The 24,543-nt window shown below is 39.5% G+C and overlaps 1 protein-coding gene and 1 long non-coding RNA gene across 2 annotated transcripts in view; both read left to right on the top strand.

Moving 5' to 3' along the window:
• ARHGAP10 (Rho GTPase activating protein 10) overlaps positions 1–24,543 on the top strand; it is a 154,170-nt gene that overhangs the window by 98,887 nt on the left and 30,740 nt on the right. The window contains exon 19 of the mRNA XM_030006584.2: positions 13,710–13,860. Within this exon, the coding sequence (XP_029862444.1) occupies positions 13,710–13,860 (151 nt within the window). The remainder of the gene's footprint in view (positions 1–13,709; positions 13,861–24,543) is intronic.
• On the top strand, positions 6,342–7,309 carry LOC115338615. Its single transcript, XR_003922462.2, has 2 exons — positions 6,342–6,959; positions 7,053–7,309. It is a non-coding gene; the product is annotated as an uncharacterized LOC115338615 (long non-coding RNA).

Genomic DNA, 24,543 nt, shown 5'->3' with positions numbered 1-24,543 from the left:
GGTGGAGTCAAAATGGAGGTACACTGACACAAACAAACTTGAAGCAAAATTTCACACTTCATGCATATGTAATATATGGCTCTGGCAGACTGCAGAGAGGCATTTCTTTTCCCCTGTAGCAAATGAAATGACTAGCAAACTTCCAAACTGTAGAAGCAATAGCCATCAACATTTCCGGTTTAAATACAGTAACTTGGTAGGCCAAATGGTGAAAAATTGTTACGATTCTTCAAATATTTTTAAATTCCATCAATGTTCATTATGTCTTGTGTGGATAGCTTTATTGAAGGAGATCCACAATTAATTTTTAGGAGGAGGCACAATTAATTGGGTTAATAGTTTTGACAACCTGGTTGCAGTCATTCCACTCTCATCACTCTGCTGAGTCCTAATTAGAGAATTTCTGTGCAATTTAGGTGTGGAAACCTGGATATGGGGACTTGCCCTGAGATAAGAATATCATGCTTAGTGGCTAAGCTGTTTTGTGGGGTTTTTTTTAAAAGCTTTGTTGATGTGTACATTTATTTCGTGCTAGCTAGAAACCAGTCCATACCACTTTCACCTTGTTTACAGGCTGCATGTATACTTCCAAACCATGGCTGTGAACCAATTATTATGGGTTGAGGAGGCGATATTTTGCAAAATCAGACCAATGCTGAGACTTGAATGCTGGAACTAGACTGTGCAGCCTGATGTGTTGCTTAACTGGCATTAGAATTGCACAGTGATTAAGACTAGAAGGAGGATAGAAGAGCATTAGGGAAATAATTGTTTAGCTTTTGTTCTCGTCAGTTATGGATAAGTCTCTTCCAGGCAGAGTATTTCTCAGTGTCCAGTGAGATGATGAGCTCTGGAAGCAGATGTCTATTTTGAAAGAAAAAGCAAAAACCAGGCCCAAGCTCAGACGGTATTTTACCCAGGATGCTCAGAACCCTGTGCTGTGGAAGGGAGGCCACTCCAGAGGAAAGTGAGACCTGTGAATTGTCTTGTTTGCTTCTGTCATATGGCTGTAGGGGAAGGCCAGCCAGATATGCCAGGCAAAGAAGGAGCATGTTCAGGTTTGATATTAAGTGACCTCTCTACAGTTTTGCCTGGAATTGTCATGTATTGTGCTGACTGGGCTGCATGCACCAGCACTCTTGTTTCCCTTCGCTTTGCAGGTCTTTAAGGTTGGTGTAATTTCATACTTGGCTGTCTTGTCCCCTTCTCCCTTGCCTTACCTGTGTGGTCTCCCTTGATTTCCATGTCCCATATCCTTTCCTTCACTAAAAAAAGCATCAAGAAATTAATGTTTGTGTCTCATCGTTGTGTTAATTTTGCTTTGAAGCTATACCTTTCCTTGGTGTTCCTTTTCTTGAGGTAACAAACTCGGGAGCTGACTGCAGCTGTGCTTGTACAATGCCTGGAACAATCTTTGCTTGGCCTTTAGGTAGTCCTCTGATGAAAAGTGGTAGTCAACTTGGACCCGAAAAAAAAGGTTTTGATTTCTCTTCTCCTCCCCCAATGAGTTTCAAGGGTATAAATTAATTTTTCTTCCCAAGGGTTTCACAGACTGGAAATCTTGGACATCTCAGCTCTTCTTGTCTTTCTTTCTGACTTGTGGTGAGGAAGAAGGGCAGTCCACTCCACGGCAGCATGAAGAGCATGCACGTGTTCATCTTGCTGTTTGTTATAATGTTTTGGCATCTTGTTGGAATGAATGTCACTATTCAAAGGGCTTATTTATTTGCCATTTAGAGATGCCTCAGTGGTAATGTGAGCCATTTTGGTTTCTCAATTCCCTGAACATTATTTTAAGAGGGGGGAAAAAAAAAAAAAAACAGGATAAAAAAAGAAGGCTAAGAAATGAAAGAAGATGAGGGAGGAGGTTGGAATAAAAATCTCAGTGGGACTGGAATATTTAAACCAGCATATGGGGGAGGAAAGAATAGTGAGTACAAATAGCAAGATTGCAAAAACAGAAAGAAGATGAAAATTACAGTGAAAGAAAATTAGAAGAAAAAAAGAGAGGGGCTAGACAGAAGTCCCTTATGGAGGCTGGGAAGCCAGAGTCTGCTGAAAGGGAATAGGCATGGTAAAAGATACCTTTTTCTAGAATTCAGACAACCTATGCACAAAATTATCTCAAAGGCGTTCATTCTGAAAAACTCAGTAGTTCCTATATATGACAGATACTGTTTTCACTTGTTTTCTGTATTCGTGTTTTTATAAAAGGCAAAGATTTTACATACTTTAGACAAAGTATGTCTTTGTTTTAGCTTTGTTTTGTTCAAAACAGTTCTATGGGGAAATCTTTTTTTAATGAAACATAAATGTTTTAATTTTTCTTACTTCAGGCACTTTTATGTTTGGGTTTTTTTTAAACTAAAGGGAAGAGAAGAATTTAATACTACTGAGCTCTTAAGCCAACATCAACTTCGTGTAGTAATACTTGGAAAATCTTTAGCCTTAAAACATTACAGTGCGTAATACATGCGATATTTGTGAGACCGGAGGAATGGAAGCAGGTGAAGTCAGTTGTTTGAGAGTATGAAGTGGCACATTCAGGTGTGGTGTGTGTCTCCACTTAGCAATCACTGCAATGTTAAAGCAATTCTGTTGCAGGTAAATGCTTTAGGGTACAGCGGCCTTGCCATCATCTAAACGAAGACTGTTTTTTGACAACACAGCAGATCTTTTGAAGTCCTGGTAAAGGGACATATGAGAAGTACTAAAGAGGGCTTGTTTCAGCTTTTGTGTTGCTTTGCCTTTGGCTGCAATGGAGGACCAAGAAGCAATGCATTGTAATTGTGGTGGTTTGCTGTGGTGTAGCAATTTGAAACCTCCCCAAGCTTAATGTTTCTCAAGTCAATAAGCATTTGACATGGGGGGGAGGGGGGTTTACATTAAGGTACCTTCATTTGGGCAGAGTTTGCGAAGAAACACGTGAGCTTCAGTTCAGAAGGTATTCGGCATGTGCTTAACTTTAACCATGTAACTTATCAGAAGTGTCTGTCGTTGAAACTATTCCTGAACTTAATTCAAATTACATGCCTTAATGATTGGCTGAGTATAAAGCCGAAAGGGCAGCAGGCACAACAAAGAAATTCGTCATAGTTTTTGGTAGAAGTCAAGCAGCTCTTTCATTCCACAGTAGTGTCTGCAAACTCTTTAAACCCTTTCTGTGCCCTGTGGCTAGCAGGCAGCCCTTCCATGTGAAGACACATGCACGTGGTGTGGTACATTGACTGCAAAAATCTTTTTTTTGTTTGTTTGTTTAAAAGACTACAGTTTTCTAAATCTTAAGTAGTTTATACATAGCAAGAAGACTGTATATCAAATCTCCGCTCACGTTTGTGACTGCAGTTGATGACATTAAAAGGAACTGAGTCTGGATCAATACCTGGATTGGTATGCTGTTAGACTGCTCCAAAAGAAACAAAACACGTACTGTGAGTAACCATATTAGATTGAAAAAGAAAATCAAAACAGAAGTCATGTTCTCAGGGATAAAAGCGGTCTGCTGAGATGCACTACAAATACATGGCACGTGCAAATAATATGGACACAGACTTCTGCCTCCTTGATTTGCCTACGTTATTTCCAGTTATTTTGGGGAAACTTCCCTCAACTTTGTATGAAATTTCCATGTGATACAGATCTCATCTTCCACTGCCAACAGGCAAGTTTTGTAGGTAAACAAAAATGAGGGAGTAGAATTTAGTTGACTAATATTTGCTTCAGTCTTGATGGTCAGGGTGCTGTCCTTGCATGCGTGGAGGAGGAGGCAAGGGAGAAGTCCTTATGGAGAATGCTAAAATGGATGTTCTTAAATAAAACTTTGTTAGTCAAAGAAAATATTCTGTGAAATGCTGCAGGGGGCATGCAGGGGGCAAAAGCTGTTGCCCTCCTGAAGAGTTCCAGTAGTAGATTCCTATGCAGAAACTGTGTGACATAAAAATTGTACTTTATTGCCGCCTTCAATGGTAAGTGAAGTATTAAATTTACAAACCTTTTTTTTCTTTATATTGGCTAAACTGACCTGAATGCAATCCTGTCTGATCATTGCTAATGGATAATGGTACAGTATGTGCTCGTGTTTTTGTACGTACTCTTCAGAATTCTAGTAAGCTTTTGCCTTACCAGAGAGGTTAGTGTATTCCAAACAATTTAACAGATTTTTGAATAAATAATATGTGGCAGTCAGCTGATAATACTTTATTTCCCATGTTTTCGCGTGCATGCCATTTACACTAATGAAGCATCACTACTTCATTGCAGAGGGTGCTGGACATACAAATGAAAAATATGTTCATTGCCTCCAAAGACCCTACAGTCATAATGTAAGATAAAAAAATGTATTTTAACAAAAACAAGGAGCAAAAAATATTGTGTAAAGCAATGATGATATAAATCCTTGTAATGGCAGCAGGGAATTCTGTGGAGAGTGAAATACTGGTGAGGCTGCATGGTTGGCTACAGTTGGAACAGTGTCATTTGCAAAGATCTTGACATTTCATTCTGATGCTTTGTACAATGACAATGTGGTAGGGGGTCAAATGTAGGTTTTTATTCTCAATATATAATTCTTTATATTTCTGTTCATAAATTCTGTAGAAAACTAGGTGTGACATACATATTTATTTGTATTTGTGTGTATGTGTATAAAAGTTTGTACATGTATATTTATTACAAATGAAGGGGAGATCCTGTTTACCTGTGGTGTGTTTGTCCACAGTTGTTGCTTTTGCTGGCTCCTGACGTAGGTTTGTAAGTGCTGCCTTTTATCTCGGGACTTCTCACACTCTTTGTAAGAGAAAATACATGCAAACATTCTCCTTCTGCATTATTTTCCATTTAGTAACTAGGAGTATGTTATGTTTAAGAAAGCTAGGTAATTAGATTGAGTATTTAATCTTTTAATTTGAAAGCCTTTTTTTGTTGTTGTTATTTTAAGTATTTCCTGTAACTAAACAAGACACACAAAGCTATTATGTGTAACTGTAATAGGGAAGGACAACCTTTTTAAAATACTCTCCTTGGTGTGACTTACAGTAGGTGAGCATAGAAGAGAAGGTGAATCTGCTGTTTCTGCTGGTGCAGTGGACAAATGTGTAGGTATTTCAAGCCCCGTATATGGTTAACTCTCTCATTTCCTTCAATGAATAAAATGGATTGGTTGATAGCAGTGAATGGGCTGCTATCAGGAGCGTTCTTCTCATGAATTGTTAAAAGGTGGAGTGAGATGTGATACGGTGGAAGCTGCAGTCTTTGTATCAGGAGTGCTACTTTTAGAAAGGCTGAGTCAACAAACTCATAATTCGCAAGCGATCAAAGGACACACGTTTTTAACCTTGGTATGTTTTTTTTTTTTCTTTCACCCTTTCACAGCTGTCCTCCAGACTGTAATGTCATGTTTTACAGGCTATGTTTAGTTTCTTTATTGAAACTCAAATGTGAACTACGTGGTTCAAGGTAGTCAGGCCAAATGAGTGGCTATTAGGGTCCACAGATACATCAGGTTTGTCTGAAAATCCCCTCAGTTCTTTTGTCATGCTCGTAGTTTGCAGTTTGTCTAGAGCTCTAGTTCCTTTTGCATTAAGAGGAGCAGATAGCAGATATTCCAATTTTAGTATGAGATCGAGACTCACAGTGTCCACGAATCCCTAAAAGCAGTGTTTCCATTTGGTTATGGGTAGTCAGGCTGCTAGGCAGATGGTCTCAGCAAATGATATCTTTGCAATGAAGAAAAGGCTGTCTTGGATAGATTGATTGATTGATTTATTTATAGAACTTTGTGGTTTGGCTCACAGCCAAGGATGTTTCCTGTTTCTAGTTTTGACTTACACCCGGTTACTTTTCAGGCTGCATTCTCTGTTGCACTGTAACTAGAGTGTGCCAGGCAACATCAAGAGCATTATTGATGCTTTCTGGTTGGTGGCCCTCTAGAGGCTTAGCTTCAGATATCTTTCAACTCTTGATCTGATTCTATATTTGCAAAAAAAAAAAAAAAAAAAATTGTGAATATTGAATAAGGGTGTTCTGTGGTTTGTAGTGGAATTCAAGCCTCAAAATCCAAAGCCTCAGAAAATCTGCATCCTGTGCAATCTCAGAGAAGCTAGTGCCCAGCAAATCATATTTTACAGCATATAGATGCTGACGCGCAAAAGTCAGGATAACTACTTCGTGGCAGGCACACCTGTATTGGAGTGGACACGATGGTAAACTTGGGGAGGTAAGTTACTTAAGGATTCTAATTAAGTTGTTGATAATTTTTATTGAAGATTTTGTAAACCTTTTTCAGAAATATTTAATATGATTTTTAGAAATAATCAACTTTATCACATTTTGTACACTGAACACAGATTCTATTTAGATGTCACGAATTTCTAGTGCATGCATTTTATATTTGTTGACTGAAACCAGAAATGAAACAGGTTGATCTAACATTGTCCATAGTAAAGTAAAATGCAAAAAAGAAAGAAACCACAGTAACAAAGGATCATTTTTTAAAGATTTCGGTACACTAGAAATTTTATAAAATTGTTAGAATTGGTGCAGAAATTATTTTTGAAATAAAACATCTGTTCTGGCTCTCCAGAAGTTGATCTTTTGTAATTTCTATTATGATGAAACTTTTAATAGCTCCAGTTAGCTCCTGCAATCCCTTCAAGTAGGACCAAAAAAAAAAATCTAGAACTGTTCATCTTATCGAATGTGTGTTTTACTGTTAAAAAATGGATTACAGTTAGTGTACAATTAGTGCCTAGTGGTTACGATTAGTGGCTGAGCTACTGCAATGTATTTTAAGATGCTTATTTTCACCTTGCACTTCTTGAAATGCTTATATCTACAGTAAAGTTATAACTTGACATAAAAACATTGTTGCTTTATGTTTGCAGAAAATGGCAAAAAGAATGGCACAACCACTGTCTTCATTATCTTAAGAGGAAAAAAAAAATCTTAGAAAGTCTATTGGGGTAAGAGCACACTGTGAACCACTAAGACAGCTGGCCTCTTTTTTTGAGCGTTTTTGTCTCTAATATAAATATATGTTTTTTGTTTTTGTGCAGGTTGCTGGATCTAACCTGAATTGGGCTTGCGTTACATTGAAGAAAAGCTAAGTTGAGAAAAGACCATGGTGATGATAAGTTTCTCTTGCACTATCCCATTAGCTACTAATTTATAAAAAATTCTTTGAAAGCATATATTATAGCTAATTATCATGGAAATGCAAAGAGTACCATAGCCATTAAATGTGTAAGGGCAGAGTAGTATTATGTGGCCTAGGTGGATGGCGTTTTATATTGTTCAATAAACATTAGCTGAGGTGCCTGTGTGTGGTTTTTTTATTTACCAACTGCAAATCAAGTATGTATTGAAGGGAAATTACCCAAATAAAAACTTGTACTGATGTTCTTCTTGTCTTGAAAAATAACTGTCCTCCAAAAAATATGATTGTAGTCATGGCGGCTATAACACTAGCTGAATTTCAAAGAATTTGGAATGACCTTGCAGGTTGTAGCATCCTTTGCATTAGACAGCGACTTCTGGTACTGATTCTTGTTCAAGTATTCAAAGGAAATCGATGCATGTTCTGTGTGGTAGGTGTTATGAGGGTGAATGGGAGTTTTGTCTTGCAACAAAATCATGGCACAGCTTTAAGCTGTTAATTATTTTTTATAGGTTTATCCTCATTAGCTCTATCACTAAGCCTCCAGTTTTTTCTCCCCTCTTTTTCATCCCACTGTGTCCTTGCTGTTTGCCTCCCACTGATTTTTAGAGGAAATTTTAATTACCCCAGTGATACAAAGCAGACAGAGATGACCTGATGTCTGGGTCTTTTCCTAAAGTGATTCCTGGCAAACATACTGAAATTCATTAATTAGTTCTGCTTGAGACCAGAAAGAACAGATCAGTATTCTCTTGTAGCAGCAGAATCTAATCTACATTTCCATGTACAACTATACATCTAGTCATAAACTCATGTAATAGGCCAAGTTAAATCCTCCCAGCCATGGGTTTTTTGAATTTCTGAAATTGGCTCTAGTAAGAGCTCAGGATCTAGAGTCCAACACTGTTGTTGCGGATTAAGGGGAATCTGGCAAAATTCCTTGGGCTGCTTCCATGTGGATCTGCTGGTAGAATACAGTATGATAATATGTTGAATTTGGCTCACTACTCTCAAGAAATGCTTCCATAGACTTTGTGGGACACAGATTTAGGAATTGGAATGGTTGTATGTAGGGATGGTCTTGGGCTCACTGCTCTAGACAGAGCTGTTATTAGCAGTGTATATCCAGGATGGTTTGTGGTTTGTTTAGCCTTGTAAAGTATCCATTTTGTACTATTGCGTAGAGAGAAATAGGTCAAACATACCAGCGTTTTAAATTGCTTGACAAGAGTCTAATCTTTTTTGTTGTAACTTTTACACTGCAGACTTGAAGACTCATCCACCACTTAAGTCAGTGTGCACTTTCAAATTCTGCTTTCATGTAAGATCAGACCTAAACAACCTTTTAAAATACTGGACTAACTGGGATAGCACTGATAACAGTTTGATTTGTTGCTTGATAAAATTTGAGTGCTACATGTGTTAATCTTCCCCCATATGTAAATTGTTTCACTTAGCCTCTGAGTTTGCCCCCAAGTAGGTCAATAGCAGGATGCCAGTGCTTTTGAGAACTAAATCGTAGAAAACTGGTATTCTATAAATCTAAGGTAGTTTGGCCACAGTCTCAGTTGTGTGACACTGGATGTGACTGTGAAGTCCTTAAACTTTGAGGTTGGTTTAGTACATTTTTATTGCTTCTTGAATGAGGTAATTCAATGAGCAGATTTCATTCTTGTCTTTATTCAGGCATTAGTCTAAGCTGTGGTAACTTCTGCAATCCAGATGAGTGATGGTGATAGAGCTTTTACTTGAAGGGAGGCTTTTTTTGGAGTAGCAAAGAGATCTTCTGTTAAATAGCATGCTCCAATCCTGTTCTTCCATGGGAGGGTTTCCGTTCAATTGGATATGTGTGGTTCCCTTGCCATGCATCTGATGACAACAGTTCGCAGTGCAAGAAGATACTCTGAAACTTAGTCAGGTGTGGTCTCGTGCTGTTGTGCAAGTCAGTCAAAACACAACAATGTTAGTACCATTTCAGGTGCTCACATTGTGTGTGTATGATTTTGAATTCCATCTTCGGTGCGTACGCAGTGTGCTTCTGACAACAGGTCACTCACAGCAGGCATCTTTTATTAGCTGTGAAACATTTATAGTTCAATGGTATTTAAATAATTAATAAGGCTAGAAGCAAATTTGAATAAAACTAAAACCTGTCCTGGTTTCAGCTGGGATAGAATTAATTTTCTTCCTGGTAGCTGGTGTAGTGCTATGTTTTGAGTTAGGTATGAGAAGAATGTTGATAACACTGATGTTTTCAGTTGTTGCTAAGTAATGTTTAGTCTAAAGTCAAGGATTTTTCAGCTTCTGATGCCCAGCCAACAAGAAGGCTGGAGGGACACAAGAAGCTGGGAGGGGACACAGCCAGGGCAGCTGACCCAAACTGGCCAAAGGGGTATTCCATACCATGGGATGTCACATCTAGTATATAAACTGGGGGGAGTGGGGGTGGGGGGATCGCCGCTTGGGAACTAACTGGGCGTCGATCGGTGGGTGGTGAGCAATTGCATTGTGCATCACTTGTATATTCCAATCCTTTTATTATTACTGTTGCCATTTTATTAGTGTTATCATTATCAGTTTCTTCTTTTCTGTTCTGATAAACCGTTCTTATCTCAACCCAAGAGTTTTACTTTTCTTTCCCGATTCTCTCCCCAATCCCACTGAGGGGAGGGAGAGTCAGTGAGCGGCTGCATGGTACTTAGTTGCTGGCTGGGGTTAAGCCATGACAAAACCAAAAAACTTTTCTCCCCACAACTGAAATAAAGCGTGCCTCCATCCCCCCATTCTCAGGCAGACGCAGCGGACAAATATCGATTAAGGCATGATGAAAAGTACTTGTCTATTTAAGTGGAAATAAAGCAAGAAAGAGAAGCTGAATGCTGTATTTGCACTTTTTAGGGCAGAGGTTGACCTGTTTGCTTTTCAGATGCTCACCTTTGCAAAACTGTGGTATGAGCTGTAGCTTTGGCCAGCAACAGAAAGAGATTTCTGCTGCTGAAAAAGCAGGTCTAGTTATGGATGGGCTGTACTGGATTTTATTTTCCTAATGAAAAGACAAAAAGAAAATATCAAAATAGGGATGAAGACAAATATGAGCTGCTTGAAAGAGCAAAAATGACCCCAAATATACTTTTTCATGCAACACATGAGGGCAAGATGTCTCCTGTTTCTTTTGTATAAAAAAAAATCCTACTGCTCTTTCTAGTGGTGGTTGTGTGTGTGCTTTTCTGGGGTTGGTTTTTTGTGTTTGTTTGTTTGTTTGCTTTTGTGTGTGTCAGAATCCTGCAGGGCAACTCGTTATACTTGGTGATTTCATTGCTGAATATGACAATTAGTCTCAATTTGCTCTGCATGGGTAAATTTGCTCTGCAGATAGTCAAGAGGTTGTATTTTGTCTAGTTCATATCTAAATACTTTCAGGAATCCCTTTCTTCTCTGTGGAGACAGATACTGAATATGAGCACAGGTTAAAAAGTGCTACAGCTTCTGACATTGCATCAGAGAAACGTAGGAGTGAGAGGATGGAGTTTGTGTGGACCCTTGCCCTGGTCCCAGTGAGTGTGGAGAACAGATGGCCTCGTGCTACCCAGGAGCTCTCTTCTCCCTAGAATGCAGTATAATATAACTTGCTGACCTTATCCCAGAAATGCAGCTTCCCTACCAATCTGTTGTAACAAGAGGTCGAGAGCAGAATGAAGTAAAATAGGGGATGGGCCTGATGCCTGCCTGAGTGTCTTGTCTGCAGAAGGAAACTTGACTGCCTGCCATCAGCCCAGCGCTGTGACTGGGTAGCACTGGGTTGCACTGAGCAGTGCTGTTGGGAAACATTCGTGCACAGCTCTGCCACTAAAAAAATTAAAAGTAGAAGTGATATGCTTATCCTGACAGTGAAAGAGAGGACTCAGTACCCCTCACTTTTGTTTTATTAGAGGAGAGAGAACTATTCTGGGCAGCTCATGACTACCTGCCACCAGTAGCGCTATGAAGTTAGCTAGCATGTGCTGGGCTGCCACTGTTTGAAGTGTGACTTCACTGCTTTCTTATTTCTCCTGTTTATTGTAAAGGGGGTTTTCCCCCATAAAACAGAACAAACCACCAACCTTTTTTTTCACATCACATAGCTACTTGCAATTAGAAATCTACTTGGATTCATACCTTTCTCCAGTTCATTATCCTGTTGCCTGTCTGGCACTGAGTACCATTGAGTAAGGATCGCTTTTATGGTTTTCTTGATTGTGTTTTGCTTTTGTGACTCAGTTTCTCATGCTAATACTTTTAGAAGAGTATATTGAAATATTTGTGAGAGACGAGGAAAAAACACCTAAGAGCTTTACTGCAACCTGTGCAAGTCACCTAAATGCATACAAGAAAGCTCATCTCTCATGAAGTACTCCTGGGGAATACTTCTTCTCACCATCATTAATTTCAGTGGAGATGCGTGGATAAGGCTGTACAAATAAACACAGCTGCGGAATGTGACATAGTAAACAACATGCTGAAACCTCTTGGCAGAGAGTTATTTATCAGAGAGCCCAAATGCACCACTTAGTCCACGGAAAAGATGGCATTTAAAGTTTTGGTACTTCTGAATTTTTCAGAAGCAAATATTTATCTCTAAAACTGCTCAATCTAGCCTTGTATTTACACATAAGGGGGCAGTGTGGTACTGTTAGCCAAGTGCCATGTAGGTGGTGCACATTAGATTTCATTATTATATGTTGCATCATGTTTTAAGAATTGGCTTTAGCACTCTGAGCACAATTAGAGCTTTGTCACTGTCTGAGAGTGCTGCTGTGTCTGTACTGGGGAGAACCAGGTTGGACTGTTTCCTTTCTTCTTTATAAACATTTTGTTTTTAGAGAGTTCCTTGCACTATTTTGGCACGCTCTCGTAATCCCTTGTTCGTAGGCATGTGAAGGAGTGGGAGCCAGTTTTCTTAACACTGGTATGGGGAAGTTCAAATTGCATCATTTTACCTCCCCCACAGCAACATTCACTTATTGGGAATAAGCTCCAGTGGAGCTTTCCTTTGCACACTATATGTAGGCTTCTGGCCCACTGCTGCCCGGTTTTGGCAATATGATCATTCTTCCACAGTTTTCATGGAAAATGGTGTTTCTGATTACTTTGTACCAGCTCAGTCTTCTACCTGCTAGTACGAGAGTGATGATTAAGTGGCTGTAAGCCAGTATATATGTGGGTTCTTGGGTCATCTTATTTCTACACATGTTAATATTCAGGGTTAACAGGCCAGCATGTAGCGTTTCTTATACTTTTAACATGATGTCTTGAGCGCCTTACCACAGGACGCTTATGGCATTTTTCTCACCTGTAGAGTAGCCTGGCTGGCTTTTAGCTTCATGCTGCACCTGACATGTACTGTAATAATCCAAAAATGTGTCATCTGTGGTGTCTCTTTATACTTTCTGCATGAATTTCTGCTTCATAAAAAGCTTCTCCTTTGAAGATTCATGTGAGTCTCCTCTTTATAATATTTCCTATACAGATACATGGCAATGTAAAGTTGCAGAGTAAAAGAACACCATATACTGTTTCATTATATCTTGTTATATTACCATATTGTATTGCTGTAAGGTGCTGTACAGACACAGGGCTTTTCTTGTACAGCCGCTGTTTGTGTTTTTCTTTATCTGCTGGTTTGTCTTTGATGAAATACATAGTAAACTAATTTGTTCATGTGAATCTGCCATGATCACTTGTAAAAGGCTGCTGTTAAATTGTACGTCAGCATACTGATAATTTTCTAGAAGTAAATCAGCATCATTAGACTGCACCCTGTATGTGACAGTTAAAGTAGAAATGCTGTGAGGTTGAGCAAATCTGCATGGCTGGTTAATCCAGAGAGAAATGACATGGTATTTTGTATGAAGTGACAATATGCTAATGGTCATGACTCAAAAGATAAAATGATTACAAGAAATGCAATCCTTTTTATATGTGTCTTTGTGAATATCATAATTTAATATAAATGTGACTCCATATGTAATAGTTAACTGAAAAAATTCTCTGGTATGTTACTATGTTATCTTTCACTAAAAATCCCTCCCCTCAAAATTTTCCCCTTGCTCTCTTCAAGAGTATGTTTGTTTTTTAAAAATGGCTGATATTATAATGATATCACAAGTTTTGAAAATTAAAATGGGTGTTCTGGCAAAATTATAGGTCCTAGCTAAAGCTGTAAAGCTTTTTGGTTACTGGTTCATAAAGTTAGTATCCCCCTTTTTCCCCTTCCCCTCCATCCTAGCTGGCAAGCATGGCTGCAAATATTTTGTCTTTGGATTAACTGATTTGCAGCTCGGTTAATGTGTAGACAGTGCTCTTGCTTATTTTCATATTATATTTATTTATTTATTTATTTTAAAAGCACTCATTAAAAACCCACGGCATACTCCCAAACTTGAAGGAATGGATTTTTGGCTCCTGCCTGCTTTGAATGAAATCCAAAACAAATGTTGTTTGATAATGGTTTACAGTTGCATTACACAGGTTGCTCTTCATGATAAATAATTAACACCCTTTGTGTTCTTGATTGCAGATTTTCAAAACCCTGCCTGATGCCACTTTCCCTGAGCCAATCTCAATGTCAGTATCTCCTCCAAATGCCCCACCAAGGCAGTCAAGAAGACAAGGACAACGTATTAAGAGGCCTCTGGCTGTTTACAATTTTTGTCTTGAGCTGGATGATGGTAAGACGTTAGTAGTAATTTCAGTATTTGCAGCAGATGGGCTGTGTATCCTATCTTCAGTAGGTGTTTTCATGTCATGTTTCATTTGTATGTGTGCATGCACATGCATGCTCGTTTAATTGTTTTGGAACATGTAAAGAAGCAAGGAGAGCTACAGAGAAAGGAGAGCATAGAGAGCACTGTCCTGTGACATATGTTTAAAAGTATGATGAAGTGTCTTAAATATGCTTTTTCCCCTCTAAAAAAGAAGCAGCTCCTGTTTCTTTGGGGAAATCTCTTTGACCTCTACTGAAGATTACACAGCCATAAGATAAATGGAGAGAGAACTAAAATTAAAGCAAATCTTTTATGAGAAGAGCTAATGCACTCTACAGTTAAATTCATCTGGATTAAAGGCTCAGGTCAGCACTGCACTAGAGAATACTACTACTTCACTTGAATCTTTAATACCTTCATGTAACTAGCAGTAAATACTTCTAAACTTGCCTTACTGTTGAGAAGCAAAGAAAAATGATAATCTTGCTTTTGCATGGAGTCTGCAGTAGCAACATACAGTGAGGCAAAGGGTGTATAACATCTTCTATATTCTGACTGTTGGCCAGAAACATAATCATTTTCCTGAAATTTCATTGCTTGGGGGTACGTACAGTACTGAGAAGGCAAGTCAGGGCTCATTTTGTGTTACAGATTTTCTCCACCCTATTCCCTTTTTCCCTCCTAATGTTGTTAGTCAATTGTCTTTTCACATGAAGAATCATGGGATCAGGGCACAAAGTCCAGTTATCAGCAAGTGAAAATAAACAGGAAAATTTCGAACTCATGAAGTTGTATGAGATTCACTGATGAACTGTCATTAAATCAGTGGTCAACAGTGGTTGATTTCTTAAGGAAAAAGCACAAATACCTACAACAGCTGTTAACTGCAGGTTTTAGAAATAAACTCAGGGCTGTTTATTGTCTCAAAGCCTGTTTTACAAAGAGTCTGCAAGAAATTCAGCATGCCTGCCATCAGATTTATTTCACCAGAGAGATGTATAATCTCTTCGCCTTTCCTTTCTTGCATCAAATATGAAACTAAATGACTTGACTAGAAGGTGTTTAAGGTGCATCTATTTAAAAAGCTTAAGCTGTGTTAATTTGAATAATATGCTACCAAAAGCTAAGAAAGCTGTTGAGCTATATCTACAATAATAAATTATCCTCATCTGAAAAATAAAACAAAATTGAAGCCACTCACAGAGTTGTGAAGCCACTCACAGAGTTGTTTACATCTAATTTTGAATGTGGATCCCAGCAGGTCACAAGAAGTACCACAACTTCTCCAATTCCATGCTGCAAGGTGTGCACTGAGGACCTGACCTTGACCCTAACACAGTAGACAGAAAGTATTTGGTGGATTATTTTTATTGTAAGATCCAAAAATACAGTGGTACTGTTGCAAACTTATAAACGTTTAATTTCTCCTAAATACAGTCCGTATTTTTGTCTAATTTGGGCATCTCAACAAAGAGAAAAACTGGGATTGTTAGAGGCTGTAATTGATACATATCATACAGAAATCTGGTACTTGTCTGGGAGTTCTAGTGTGGTGAGTTGTAGAATAACCTAATATGTCATTGTTGTGGTTTAACCCCAGCCAGCAGCTAAGCACCACGCAGCCGCTCTGTCACTCCCCCTCCCTGAACTGGACAGGGGAGAGAAAAATATAATGAAAGGCTCATGCGTTGAGGTAAGGACGGGGAGAGATCACTCAGCCAATTACTGTCACAGGCAAAACAGACTCAACTTGGGGAAAATTAATTTAATTTATTACCAATCAAACCAGAGTAGGGCAATGAGAAATACAACTAAATCTTAAAACACCTTCCCCCCACCCCTCCCTCCTTCCTGGGCTTAACTTTACTCCCAAATTCTCTCCCTCCTCCCCGCCAGCGGCACAGGGGGACGGGGAATGGGGGTTGCAGTCAGTTCATCACACGTTGTCTCTGCTGCTCCTTCCTCCTCAGGGAGAGGACTCCTTACCCTTCCCCTGCTCCAGCGTGGGGTCCCTCCACAGGAGACAGTCCTTCACAAATTTCTCCAATATGGGTCCTTCCCACAGGCTGCAGTTCTTCATGAACTGCTCCAGCGTGGGTCCCTTCCACGGGGTGCAGTCCTTCAGGCACAGACTGCTCCCAGTGTGGGTCCCCGGTGGGGTCAAAAGTCCTGCTAGCAAACCTGCTCCAGCGTGGGCTCCTCTCTCCACGGGTCCGCAGGTCCTGCCAGGAGCCTACTCCGGCACGGGCTTCCCACGGGGTCACAGCCTCCTCCAGGCACCCACCTGCTCCAGCGTGGGGTCCTCCCCAGGCTGCAGGTGGATATCTGCTCCACCGTGGACCTCCCTGGGCTGCAGGGGGACAGCCTGCCTCACCATGGTCTTCCCCACGGGCTGCAGGGGAATCTCTGCTCCGGCGCCTGGAGCACCTCCTCCCCTCCTTCTTCACTGACCTGGGGGTCTGCGGGGCTGTTTCTCTCACATGTTCTCACTCTTCCCTCTGGCTGCAGTTTCTGTCTGTCCCAGCAACTTTTTTTCCCTTCTTAAATATGTTACCTCAGAGGCACTACCACCATTGCTGATGGGCTCGGCCTTGGCCAGCAGTGGGTCCGTCTTGGAGCTGGCTGGCATTGGCTCCATGGGACATAGGGGAAGCTTCTAGCAGCTTCTCACAGAAGCCACCCCAGCTACCAAAACCTTGCCACGCAAACCCAATACAGTCATTATGCATAGTAGAACTGTGATGAAGGTTGAATTGCTGCAGGTGAAGTCACAGTTCCAGGATGGATGTCACTGAGTTTCAGTGCGATCTGAAAATAATATTTCCCCTTGTTACTTCTAAAAAAATATCTCGTGCAGTGTCTCCAGCTAGCGGTATTCTCAATCTGTTGTTGCTAGAAACTGGCTGTTGGTAGGTCCCGACTGCATGCTAATGCTTATTTTATTTGTGTTTAGCCAGATAGTTGTGTCAGTAAGGTAGTCAGTAGTTGGTATAATGGTTGGTTGGCACATGTGCAGTATACATGGCAATACAGTACCTTGAGCTCAACTGTGTCATTGCATTATCTGAGGAACTACCCCAATGGATACAGGGTGCGTAAATCAGCCAGGCTGGTTAATTATCTAGTTGCTGAGTAGAGCTCAGCGGCTCCAAATACGTGCTGTGGCATCCAGTTACTTTGTTCTTTGGGGGGGGGGGGGGGGGGGGGGAGGAATAAAAGTGAGCCTGGGCTTCGTTCCATATTTACCTAGTTTCTTGGCTAACAAATGCATGTTTTATAACTGCTTTTTGGAAGATTTTATCCTGTGTGTGTTTTTAACAGGAAATTAAACATTAAACCCCTTCCCTCCCCCCTCTTTATTCACAATGGCATGAGTTATGCACCAGGCATAAGCCAGTGTTTTGTATTTCCTGGATATGGCAAAATTATCATAATCTTGTTTTAAACCACGTAGCTGATACATATTTATATGTAAATATATTTGTAGACAAATATATCTCTAAAGTTTTTGTAATTATATATAAATATTTTCTATGCCTTGAAACTAGAAGTGTGTTGGAGACAAAACCTCTCTGTGCTGGAAAACTTCTTGAGTGTGTTTCTTTTAGGATTGTTATGCAAACCAGGAAATTGTTAGAAAAGCGGAAACAAGTCTTTAACTATCAGCTGCTCTAGGGAGTTAACAGGCTTCAGAATCCACTGCTTGAATTGGAAATGCAGGGTTTGGGCCAGATTTTCTTTTTAAAAGCACGTTTGCAGTTGGGAAGCTTCTTGACTGCACACAGTGTGTATGCAGCAACCACCCAGAAAGGGCTGTAAGTGACATAAATATTGATAGATATAATAGCTGGAGAACACACACTATGTTTGATAAAAATCTTTATTTTGCCTTCTAGTGATTAGCTGTACTGAGTTCTGATAGTGCATAGATTTTCCTTGTACGTGGCAATTGGATGATTAAACCTATTTGCAAACAATTCAAGTATTATATTTACTACTGTAAGGATCTTCATTTCCTGAAAGACAAACTTAAGTCACAGATGATACTGTCTGTTTTTTCTTACAACTTCTTTCCTCTGTGGCAAGCCAGTTACTAAATTTTCACTCTGAAGTTGTTTGACATCTCGGTGTCTCAAGTAGAGCTAGACTTAATGGGGAGCTCTGAGCTGCTTTCATACGTGGCCTAAACCCGAAGTTCTCATTTCAGCAAAATGCACATTTGTCTGAGATTTACATTAGGATCATTTCCAGAGTTTTCTTGCCTTCTAAAATGAAGACATGGGATTTGGTGGTTTTTTTTTCTTTTTCTGGAAATAGCTTTTATTCCCCCCCTGCTTCCCCCCTCGCCCCCCCCCTCCCCATCTGAATGAATTTGAGGGTGAATTAAGTAGCAATGCAGAAACTCCAGTGGCTTACGGTCTCAGCTATGTACAAACGACTTTGCATTCTCTCTCTGTCTCTCTATGCAGAGAGAGAAAGACTGTTAGCTAGAACAGGGAGTTGTTTATCCTGTTCTTCTAAAAATGTCATTGGGTCTTAATTTTCCATTTAGACAGTCAGTACATATCAATATATCTGTTTATATTTCTTCTAGAGGGCAATGCAGAGTTAGAGTTTTGTTCCCTCCCAATTTTATTTTAATTTTATATACTTTTCTTGTCTTGTAGCAAATTAAACATTTTTTTGTTTTGTTTTGTTTAATCTTTTTCTGTGCCAGAGACTTAGAGATTATTAGAATTAGAATATTTTGCAGGGCTACTAGAGCAACATGGCAAGAAAAGTCCTGTATAAGGTAGGCAGTATAATGCAGTCCATCCAAAATGAACAGAGTCAGCATGAGTTGCATAAATCACACCTGGAGTCGAGAAATGTGTCTTGCGTGGCAATTTGTCGAACTACAGAACAACTTGTTTCCTAAACAAACCAAAATACACTACTTAAGCCACAGTGCTTGCTGATGCCTTATTCTGTTTGATACCCTCTAGGTGCCAAAATTTCTCATTGGCACATACATGGACATAGCACACTAGTATCATATGGGGGGCTTCTATGTTTTGTTTTTCAGGCATTTGTCTCCTATGCCCCCACTCTGGAACTCAGGAGGCATATAGGATGTTTGCAACAGCTTTCTGATACTCCTGTAAACTCAATATTATGTTTTTAGAATTCTAAAAGAAATAAAAATTAGAACTGCTACTTAACCCTTTAAAACTTTGTGCTAACTTGTATTACCCTCTGAAGTATTTAGAGAAGCCAAAGTATGAATGGTATGTTAGTGTTGAATAGGAGTAGCTCTTTTTGATTTTTTTTTTTTTTTGGTAGGAATCAGAGTGAGACAGTGTCTTAAACTGGATGATAAATTAATTTGCATCAACTATTCTGGCATTCAATTAAGTTACTTCATCAAAGTGATGTGATACATGTAATGGTTACATAGCTTCCATGCAGTATTCCCTCTCCCTCCTCCTCCCATCCCTTCCTGCCCCAAACAAATAAGTAAAAAAACCATAAACTTCATTTGGAATTACTGAACATAAAACCTGGATGTTAGAGGAAGCCTTGGATTTATAATAAGGAGACTGGTCTTCAGAGTTGGAACAGCCCAGAGCTGCAAGGTTGCAGGTGTGAAACCTGGCCTTGAACTTTTTCTATTTCTGAATCCGCTGCTTGGAAGTGTTTCTGTAACCTGGCACATAGTAGGGGAAATGGAAAGAAAAGCAGCTACATAGGCATATCAAAAAGCCATAAGGGCTTGCAACATTTGCTTACAAAGCTATTGTTAACAGCTGAGCAGAACACACAGCTATGCTGTTACAAAATAGGTGCACCAAGATTAGTTGTGAGGGGAAGATTAGGATGACTGCTGTTTGCTATGTAGAATTTAAGATAGTTTGTATTTCACCTTGCTGCAAGAATAGTTCCTGCAATTCTGTGCAATCTATCACAGCTTTTTCCACCTGATAGCTCTGAGCAGGATGAGTGCTATACAAGGTAAAAGTCTTTTTGAGCTACTGCCAGTAAAGGTGAAGCTTTTTCTTAGGTAATAGTGTGTATGTTTAGGGTCCCAGTTGCTAACAGATAATCAACTTCTGCTTGGAAAGCTTTGGTTCCATAGAAGGTACTTACTTTCTTAGAGGTATGGAATAATTTTGGTCCATGTTTTGTGTACACAATATACATTGTCTGGCCATTGTTACACCTGTGAGTAATCTACTTGCTACAGCCTACCTGCTGCACAGTTATCTGAAATAAAATTTAACTGTCATAATGTAGTAAACATCTCCAAACTTTTACCTCCCTTCAAATGATGTGTGTCAAATCTTCATGGTTGGTGTGAGTATTGCCTTTGTATCATCACCAGTGCTTGTCTGCTTTCAGTATATGAAATCTAGAGGCTGTAGAAATGTTCAAAGTAAACACATCCACACGTGTGCAACAGGAGTCAGGTGTAGGGAAAGGGAATTTGAATTGACTTAAAACTAAAATCTGGATTTAAAGGAGGAATGGGGAGTTCAGGAGAAAGGGTCAGTCTTTCCTTGAGGCCAGGCATTATTAAAAATCTCTGATCTCCTGTAATAATCCTTCATCTCTTTAATTCTCTACCTTCTGCACACAGACATGCAAGGGCACATAATACTGTAAGAAGGCCAATTTGGCATGCTAAAAGCCATTAATCCCAGGCATGGAAGTCACTGACGTATCTTTGCTACATGCCAGCTGTGCCCTGGCCAACTTCTGTTGGTTGAAAGTAAATGCTCTCACCCAGCACACGAGTATAAGTAGAAAGAAGACTTGAAGGTGTTCAGCTCTTCAGTCGGTTTCGTATGGATGAGAGTGTGCTGAATTTCTCTGAACAAGATGCTTTCTCACATGGAGTACTTTCCTTCACTGGTGACAAGGATAGGAGAGGTGGTCTTGGAAGGGGGAGGTGGTGAACTTTCTGAAAGGCTTATATGTAAGTTAGAAAATATGATTCTTCCTGTTTTGCTCCCACTCTTGTCAGTGTTTTTCATTTGGTCAGAAGAAAAATGTATTCTTGTTCTTCCATTAGCTTCTGGAAGTCTTTTTCCTATTTGCTCTTCTTTTGCCCTTTTATTTTCTGTTTTCTTCTTTTGAAAGTTGCACTTAGTGCAAGGTGAATTACATTACTATCACTTCCTTCCTTCCCAGCTGTACTTGCAACTTGCTGAACCAACAGGGAGATTGGAGGAGTACTTAGGAGATATCGTGGAGAAGTAATGGTGGGACTAGCTTGGCTAGGATTGCAGTCTCATCTAAGACTACTTGACAGGGGCCAAGGGAATTAGCCTCAGAGACCATATTAGTGGGAATCTGCAAGCAAGAAGATGCATGGTGCCTGGCAAGTTTGGTTATCCCACTGAGCAAGTGGGTTTCTGTCATTCTGTAACAGGTGCAAATTCACTGATAATGAGCGTGTTCACTTCTTCTATCTCCCTGGCCATTAACACTGCTTGCTGCTGCCTGTGTGCTGCACAGCCTCCTTGATCCATCTCCACAGCCTCCCTTCCACAGTGCAGCTGAGTCCAACCCTGAGCCCATGCCAGATGTGTTTTCTTAAAAAAAAAAAAAAAAAAAAAAAAAAAAAAAAAAAAAAAAAAAAATTGCACTTGCAGACATCTAACCCCAGAGTGTCAGCAGTATGGATAGTGGTAGAAGAATCCAGGCATGGAAGAAAATGTTGACCTAACTATATTGAGGTAGCAAAATCTGTCTTCCTAATTGCTGCCTTTTAAATCGTTAGCTGGGAGACTAGGAGGTTCCTCCACAAATGTGTCACCTGGATGTTCAGTTAAAACAGCTGATAAAAATTCCGTAAGGGCTGCTTGGCTAGTTTTCAGTAGGCTTTTTAATAAGCCATTGGCATCCTGCTTCATCCATCCTTCTGTTGAAGTCACTGTTACGGCAAAAGGAGAGAGGTGAACAAAATGAGGAAGGAGGCACAGCCAAGTGTCAGCAGCATACTGAAAATGTTTCAGAGTGGCTTTCTTATGACAGACCTGTCACATACGCAATGTGAGAGCAGTTAGTCTTTGTTGTTATCCAAGTACCACCATGGGTTGTGGAATTATGGGTAAGAAACTTTTCCTTTTAATAAGTCATGGGAAGTAATTGCAAGTGAAGTAAGCTAAGCAGCCAGAGAAGAGGAGACAACAGCATAGTATTATCTCTGTTTGACAGCTCAGGAAAAGAGTTTTTGTACACCTTGCCTTTTGGGGGGTGGAAGGACCCTTACAGAGACATTTTCCAGCTGATCAGTGGCTGAATTGCCAACACAACAGAAAAGAAAACATGGAAGAATATTTTCATGGACTTTGGAGTTTTTTATGCCATTTAAGAAGTGCTGCTGAATTAGGGAACTTTTAGCCCTTATTATAGCATTGTACCCCTTTTTGATCTGCATTGGATTTTCATGGTTCTCATCCTCATTGATTAGACTAGAGCTGTTCCATTGGTAGGTTTCAATACAGGCGTGGACCATAGGTAAATGTTGCCTAGATTTATGGAAACCCCAAATGCTCAGTGTTACCAAAAAACTATGAAAGCTGTGGGACAGTCAGTTTATCTTACTATTTGTCAGAGTTTTCAGGAAGTAGCTTCAGTTCATCACTGCATTTTTCAGCCATGAAATTAATGTGTGGCGTCTGGCCAGCCTGGTAAGGCTGGAGGTTGTGTGTGGTTTCCTGCCAAGCAAGCTCTGGTGAAAAATGAGTAATCTTTGAGTTTAGATACTGCTCTTGTTATCATAGTATACACAAATCAAAAGAGGAACCCCTCTGCATGCTTGTATCTGATTTCTGTTGTGTTTCAAAATTTAATTATGTGATATAAATTAACTCCCCAATCTTGTATCCTTGAGTCTGTCTTGAACTGGTTTTTCCACAGCTTGAGGAATAAATTGTAATTCTTTACCCACTTTAGTTTTAGCTTGCTCAGTGAAAGGCTTACCTACAATTCTGTGTGTCTTTGAGATTTTATTGACATAAAGAAGTAATCCAAGCAATATTTCTCTTGAACTTTGAGAGAGGACCTGCAGTGAGGGAGATATTTATTGAAATAATTGCTTTCTATTACAGGTTAAGTGTATGTCTAGAAAGATGCTTGTTAAAAATTGAACTTTGCATTTTAGAAATAAAGTACCAAAAAGGAGGAGGGCAGGGGCATGGTCCCAAAACTCCACTTGCCCCTAAGTGACTTGCAGATGAGCACATTTCTTTCCCTTTCCTAGCCCCAGCTCAGACACTCACCTTTCTGGCTACAGTTCTTGAGTTGCATCAGACAGTCTTGAGGCAAAATCTGTCTAGTGCAACTTCCTCCTTTTTCTGACATATCTGAATCATTATGGAGTTGGGAAAAACAATCTTTCTACAGGAAAGCTACTTTGTGCCTACGATAAACATGCTTGTACATGCACACATTTGAAAAATATATCAAAGTTGGTCTTTATCTAGGAAAAAACTGTAGTCAACTCTAATAGTTGTGTTAATTATTTTGTCTGAGAGAAAAAAATAGCTGGCATAGAGATCTAATTCTTACTGCATATGTTTTGAAAGATAGCATGAAACTGATGGATGTGTGGGCTGTCTGCTGTCCATTTGCTCCATGAAAGCTCTTGGTTTTAGGGTGTATGAGTCTATGATGTCTAGATTTATGTAAGAACTAACTGCATACTAAGGCAGTACTGCAGTGTGTAGGATTTGCTACACAGTGAGGATAATGGATACTTTTTGATAATGAAATGCTGTAATACAAAGCTATTTTTCTGAGCGTTTAAAGGAATCTGACCTCCAAAGTACCCATTATTTGGGAACAGTGAAATAACTCTCTTGTTTAGTTTTAGCATTCTCTATGATTATTTTTAACCAAATAATAGATCATTATTAGCTTGCTTTTATGTGATTTCACCTTAGTTTAGAAACTTAAGTGTTTAAATAGCACTATTTCTGTAGTCTGGAGGCGAGTAATAATTTTGTTGATCAGTTTCAGTGGTGTGATGAACAAAGTACACAGTGTCTTAATTTACTCAAAAACAGATGACTTGACTCTCCTCAGTAATCCTCCTCATCATCCCTTGTCTATGACTAGACCTGTGTGACTGTCAAAGTGGAATAAGACATGCCTTTTATCCTCTTATTTTGCCACTATTTGTGTATCTGATGACCACTTAAAACATAGACGAGAGTTCTGTTCTGCCCATTTTGTGTATCTCAATGGAAACCATCATATATTCCTGATTTACTCCAGAAACATTCACTTCCATGAACTGTTTTCATCCTCTGGCTACCCTTGAACTATAGACATTGGTTGTAATGTTGATGTTAAAGATTAGTCTTTCTTTTAATAGTAAAGTATGTAACTCTCTTAGTTTACTTAAGCTGAAGTTGGAAGAAAACTCTGTCACTCAAGCAAGTAACTGATAGTGTTAGCTCTCTGGTTTTAGTAGGTTTTATTACAAATGTTTTTTCTTATTTAGAATTCTTGGAGTAAAGTAAAGATCTGATTATTGAAACTGCCAAAGTATTTAGGTTTTTTTCAACTTTGGATGCCAACAAAAAATATTCTTAGACTAGCCAGATGGAAAAAGGAGGAAAAAAAGGCAACTGGGAGGCATGTCATGTTCAGTTAGGT

Source organism: Aquila chrysaetos, chromosome 1 (assembly GCF_900496995.4).
Source record: "Aquila chrysaetos chrysaetos chromosome 1, bAquChr1.4, whole genome shotgun sequence".
NCBI lineage: Eukaryota > Metazoa > Chordata > Aves > Accipitriformes > Accipitridae > Aquila > Aquila chrysaetos.
Note: the sequence above shows the minus strand (reverse complement) of the source record. Positions and strands in the feature narration are given on the sequence as shown.